The 6,313-nt window shown below is 37.6% G+C and overlaps 1 protein-coding gene across 1 annotated transcript; it reads left to right on the forward strand.

Annotated features, from left to right (window-relative positions):
- The first annotated feature begins 2,877 nt into the window (after positions 1 to 2,877).
- Positions 2,878 to 5,405, forward strand: LOC110915491. Its single transcript, XM_022160200.2, has 3 exons — positions 2,878 to 3,760; positions 3,843 to 4,283; positions 4,366 to 5,405. Exons 1-3 carry the CDS (start codon positions 3,139 to 3,141, stop codon positions 5,403 to 5,405), a joined length of 2,103 nt encoding a protein of 700 aa, XP_022015892.2. The 5' UTR covers positions 2,878 to 3,138.
- Positions 5,406 to 6,313: the final 908 nt, after the last annotated feature.

Raw genomic sequence — 6,313 nt, forward strand, 5'->3', positions numbered from 1 at the left:
TCATGTGTCGATTTAGCCTAATGTATCCTACATCCCCTCTAGATTTGAACAACTTTTACATATCTACTTCTGGATATTATGGACCTATACCGAAGATGAATGCTATATAAGAGGATTGATCCAAGATCATGGACAGAACAAATTAGCTGTACTATTGATTATATAGTAAATTATCTTCTGTAACTTTCGCTCAAATCAGAAATGTGGATCTGTATGCACTCGTGCATTATTGTTTTAGAAATAAGATCATCGTATTATATTTGAAACCATTGAAGAAATCATACAGGAGCAGCCATGCACACATGTGCATACATTTATTAGCATTATCAATCTTGTGTACTTTTTTTTTCTCTTTTTTAACTTTATTTAACCTTGCCTTTTAAATGTTATTTTTCATGGCTCTCACTATCTGCACACCAAGCCAGGCTATCTGCACACTTAGGGTTTACATACGCTGCGTATTGGTCAATACGCAGCGTATAGGGTTACCTGAATACGATGCGTATTGACCAATACGCAGCGTATATAAGTGGTAGGTACACGACCAGACAGTCAAACCTCGTACCATGTCAAATCAGTCTTACATAGGGTGCGTATTGATCAATACGCTGCGTATTGGCAGACTGATTTGACCTGATACGATGTTGTCCAGGGCACGTGAATAAAGTAATACGGTGAGTAGGGATCAATACGCTGCGTATTGACATGCCAGATGAAAGTCTATTTATCCCTCCATTCATGTCTGTTACCCATCATCCGACATATACTTTGCTTTCCTTTTCATATACTTTGCTTTCCTTTTCATCTTCTTCTTAAGTAAATTGTTTGTTTTTGGTTCAACCTTGTTAAAATGTCATCTTTTGGAAGGATAATTATTTCGGTAATCGCTATTCTAACGACACATGGGGATCAAATGCTGCCAATGAGGAGGAGGAGGTTGTGTCTGGAGTCCCTGTTGATCAAGAAACACAGTTGCCAGACTTGAACAAGACTCCCACTCCACCTGTTGATGAACCAAATTACCCGGTGCATCAAGTGTGTCCAGATTACGGATACGGGTATGAATCTCCGTACGTGCAACAAAGTGGATACGGTGCTGAGAACGCACCTGTTGATGAACCAAATTATCCGGTGCATCAAGTGTGTCCAGATTACGGATACGGGTATGAATCTCTGTACGTGCAACAAAGTGGATACGGTGCTGAGAATGCACCTGTTGATGAACCATATTACCCGTCGCAGCCATCGTATCCGGGTTATGGGGTATACGGGGACGAAGGTGGATACGGAAGTTACAGTGGATACGGTGGTGATGGTGGATACGGGGGTGAAGGTGGTTACAGTGGATATGGGGGCTACGGTGAATACGATAGATATGGGGGTGACGGTGGTTACAGTGCATACGACAGATCTAGGGATGAAGTTGGATATGGTTATGAGTCCCGTAACACATCACTTTATGAACCATCTACCCCGAGCAATCCATTTCAAGTAAATGAGGTATCACATTAAAATAATTATTGTTATTATTATTATAATTATAATTGTTATTATTATTATTATTATAGTTAAAAATAATATAATTATAATAATTATTATTATTGTTAAAATACTTTAATTATAAATATAATTATAAATATTATTATTATTATTATTATTATTATTATTATTATTATTGTTGTTGTTGTTAAAAATATTATAATTAATTAACAAAATAATTATAAGATTTAGTAAATAAACAAGTTTAGAAAGTTAAGTTAATAAACAATTTATTTTTCTTTTCTAAATAAATAAATTAATAAAAAATATTTTAAATAAATTAGTATTGTAAATAAATAAAAGAATCATGAAATTGATTTTTAGTTAAAATGGTTAGTTTAAACCTAACTTAGTTAGTTAAATCATAGTTAAAATGGTTAGTTTAAACCTAACTTAGTTAGTTAAATCATAGTTATATCCTAACTAGGTTAGCATTTAATACAAGGGACCACTAACTGAGTTAGAGAACTCAGTTAGTCCAGTTAAGTGCCAAAAACAAAAAAAAGTCCCTGAAGTTTCAAATTTTACGAAAATAGTCCCTGAAGTTTCCAAAAATTGACAAAACAGTCCCTGAAGTTTTGAAAAATTGACAAAAATGGTCCTGAACTTTCGAAAATGGACAAAAATGGTCCCTAAACTTTCAAAAATTGACAAAAATGGTCCCTGAACTTTCGAAAATTGCAAAAATGGTCCCTAAACTTTCGAAAATTGACAAAAATGGTCCCTGAAGTTTCTAAAATTGAAAAAAATGGTCCCTAAAGTTTCTAAAATTGACAAAAATGGTCCCTAAAGTTTCTAAAATTGAAAAAAATGGTCCCTAAAGTTTCTAAAATTGAAAAAAATGGTCCCTAAAGTTTCTAAAATTGAAAAAAATGGTCCCTAAAGTTTCTAAAATTGAAAAAAATGGTCCCTAAAGTTTCGAAAATTGACAAAAATTAGTACCTGAAGTATGAGTTTCGATTATATTATTATTATTATTATTATTATTATTATTATTATTATTATTATTATTATTATTATTATAATTATTATTATGGTTATTATAATTATTATTATTATTATTATTATTATTATTAATATTGTTATTATTATTATTAATGTCTTTTTGACACAAATGGTCCCTGAAGTTTCGATTATATTATTATTAACGTAACCTTTTTTAGCGTTTCATGTCTCTAACTGATTTGAAGAATTGGGTACAAGAAACGGGAAAGGATAATGGTTACGTAATTGTTACCCGCCGATCAAAAAATATTGGCGGTCCTACTGGGATGGTATGGCTTGTGTGCGACCGTAGTGGTGAACACCGTAGTAAAGCAACAGTTAGGAAAACTGGTAGCAAAAAAATCGGCTGCCCGTTTTCATTACTCGCCATCCGGGACGTGACGAACGACACGTGGGAGTTAAAAGTGGACTGTGCGAACCATAACCACGAACCTACGACGAGTCTGTTGGGCCACGCTTTTGTGCGAAGATTCACTAAAGCCGAATACAAGCTAATGGAGCAGCTAACTGCTCAAAACATGGAGCCACGTATCATATTTCAAACCCTAAGAAAGCAGTTCCCCGACAGCCTGCACGTTCAGAAAGACGTGCAAAATGCGGTACAAAAAACTTAGAGCGACAATAATGGACGGAAAGAATCCTATTCAGGCACTGGAAAGCCTGCTGCATGACCGCCGATTCATTTACGACACCCGACAAGATCCCAAAACAGATGTCGTAACAGAGATTTTCTTTGTTCATCCTTATTCAATCACTATGTGGCGTGCATTCCCGCACGTGATGTTGATCGACGCGACCTACAAAACAAACCTCTACAACATGCCATTTGTCCAGGTTGTGGGTATGACGTCGACTGGGAAGTCTTTTTGTATCGCACATGCCGTTATTTGTAAAGAACGAAGGGGTAACTACGTGTGGGTGCTTGAGCGGATCAAGTCAATATTGCATGAATGTATGATGCCGCGTGTGATAGTCACGGATAGGGAGCTTGCCCTGATAAACGCGTGTTCTAAAGTATTCCCGAACGCAAAAAGGCTTCTATGCCACTTTCACATCCAACAAAATATAGCTAGAAAGTGCAAGGAAGGGTTCGATAAAGAAGATTGGGGGAAATTTATGTCGTACTGGCGGACATTGTGCGAATCTTCATCAGAGCCCATGTACAAGTACAACTTGGAGAAAATGTATAACCGACTCGTGGTTGCCAACCGAGAAAGTAAGTGTTCCTTCAACAAACGACTCACCCAATCTATTATATTTCACACACGCTTTTACATTTCATTATTTTATTTTTACAGGTGTCTATGATTACGTCTACGAAAACTGGCTCAAAGACTATAAAGAAATGTTCGTTTATGCGTGGACCGATAAGTGTCGCAACTTTGGTCAGCGCACCACCAACAGAGTTGAGAGCCAGTACGCAAATTTAAAAAGATACATTACGCGCGGGAGTTCATTGGAGCGAATAGCAAGATGCATCATTGATATAGTTGAAACTCAGTATGATGAAATACAAAAAAGTTTCACTGAGAGCATCGAAAAAACGATGAACCACCATAGACACCGAATGTTGGACAACCTACGTGGAAAGGTTTCCCATGAAGCACTTGATTTGCTGGAAAAAGAGCTACTGAGGAAGATGGATGTGTTGCGGAAACTTAACGCATCATGTGGTTGCCATATGTGGCTTAGCAAAGGATTGCCGTGTGCTTGTAGACTGGAAAACTACAACCGTACAAGTAAAAAATATTAAAACAACAAACCTTTTGTTATTTTGTACGATTTAGCTGTTTCTCACACCGTATTAACTTAACTGTGCAGGGCGTATAATACAACTCGACGAGATAGATGTATTCTGGCGTAAGCTTGACTTGCTCCCTTGTAAACTGGTAGACGAGGAGGTCGATATTGTAGCAGAGCTCAATAATGTGCGGCAACATTTAGAGGCGCAGTCCCCCGTTCAGCAAAAGAGTATGCTTTCAAAGATAAAAGCGGTTTTCACCCCGAAATCGTCAACCAAGAAACCACCGATCGTCCAGCAAAACACTCGCGGTCGGCCTACATCAAAGAAAGTACAAGAAAGGCTAGATGAAGCTGCGAGGTTAGACCAAGCTGCGAGATACAGCTCCTATGGCGAGGACAGCAACGTAATTACCGCTTCCCCCAAGCATAGGTACGATTTACCCCGACACAGCTCATACGTACCGTCAGAGGGCTCTCGTGGAACTGGTTCGTTTGTGAAGTCTGAAAAACCTAAAATGCAACCAAACAGTTCAACAAGTTCTAAAAAGAAGGAGACGAGGGATGATAAGGTTTTTCCATTAATAAAGGGGGACGAGCACTTGTTATGCATTAAGAGGTTTAAGAATCAAATTCCATCAGAGTTTCGCTCTTACATATCGCGTATACAAGATGTGACCCCAGACGGTCATTGTGGGTACAGGTCTGTGGCTGTCGGGTTAGGTTTTACGGAACACGCATGGCCCAATATTCGAAGAGATTTACTACTGGAGATTGACCATAACAAACCGCGTTGGAAGCATGTATTCGAAACATATAACGAAGGAGACTTTAAACGAATACGTAAGAGCATCGAATGGCATTCAGTGAAAGGGTGCGATGAAAGTCATTGGATGGAAATGCCCCACGTAGGGCTTCTCATAGCGCAAAGGTATAATATTGTCCTCCACGTGCTAAGCATTGAATGGAGCTCTACCATCTTCCCATTAACGGATGCCCCACTAGATCCACGACCTCAAGCGATAACGCTTGTACATGTTCACGGGGGACACTTCATACATGCTAAGTTGGAAGGAGACTACCCCATGCCTTTAGTGAACCCGATGTGGTCGGCACATTGATCAATAGCTGCGAAACGGTGGGAAGAAATGTATACACCGCAGTTAGAGCACTACTACGAGTTAATGCATCCTAAATCAGACCGAGACAAAGACAGAGAACCGAGTTTAAATGTTATCGAAGATTAAGCGGAAACTTGTAATTTTGTAAATTGTAGAAATTTTTTAATTTATTAAGTTTTTATCATTTTTAATTCATTTATAATTTATAATTTATAATTTATAATTTATAATTTATAATTTATAATTCAAATTTTTATAAACATAATTTTTGGATTATTTTTAGTTTCTCTAAATACAAACCAAGAAAAAAAAAAAAAGGTCTTCTAAGGTGCGTAGGGATCCCTACGCATCGTATGTTATCCAAATGACAATAAAGCCCCTCTTTTTGGCTTCCTTTAGCCTCATAACAAGGGTAAAAAGGTAAAATGAGAAAAACTAGGCAGCGTATTGATCAATACGCATCCTATGTCAAAGGCGGACAATTTTCCCCCCAAATTGAAGTTTGAAAATATAAACATGTTAAATTACTATTTTGCCCCTCTTTTAGGGCTATACGGGGCTAAAAATAAGGGCAAAAACGTCATTTTCGGACCTTTAAATACGCTTCGTATGGGTCTCTACGATGCGTATTTAATTGTCATCATAATGACCTTTATGCCCTTCTACAGATGATGACCTCTTATATACGTATCGTAGAGATCAATACGACGCGTATATAAAGGTGTACAATGACGTTTTTGCCCTTATATTAAGCCCCGTATAGCACTGATAGAAGGGCTAAATCGTAATTTAAGACATGGACATACGCTTCGTATTGATCACTACGCTGCGTATAGCTTCTGATATAAATCAGGAAAACCCCTACGCAGCGTATGTTCTTCCCCAAATTACAAACAAAACCACTACGA

Source organism: Helianthus annuus, chromosome 16 (genome assembly GCF_002127325.2).
Source record: "Helianthus annuus cultivar XRQ/B chromosome 16, HanXRQr2.0-SUNRISE, whole genome shotgun sequence".
Classification (NCBI taxonomy): Eukaryota; Viridiplantae; Streptophyta; class Magnoliopsida; order Asterales; family Asteraceae; genus Helianthus; species Helianthus annuus.

Excerpts from the sequence above, each read along its gene's own strand:
- LOC110915491 (XM_022160200.2), top strand. The coding sequence starts at position 3,139 with ATGCGGTACAAAAAACTTAGAGCGACAATAATGGACGGAAAGAATCCT. Across the intron at positions 3,761-3,842 it reads CGTGGTTGCCAACCGAGAAA|GTGTCTATGATTACGTCTAC; the intron begins GTAAGTGTTCCT and ends TTATTTTTACAG. Across the intron at positions 4,284-4,365 it reads GGAAAACTACAACCGTACAA|GGCGTATAATACAACTCGAC; the intron begins GTAAAAAATATT and ends TTAACTGTGCAG.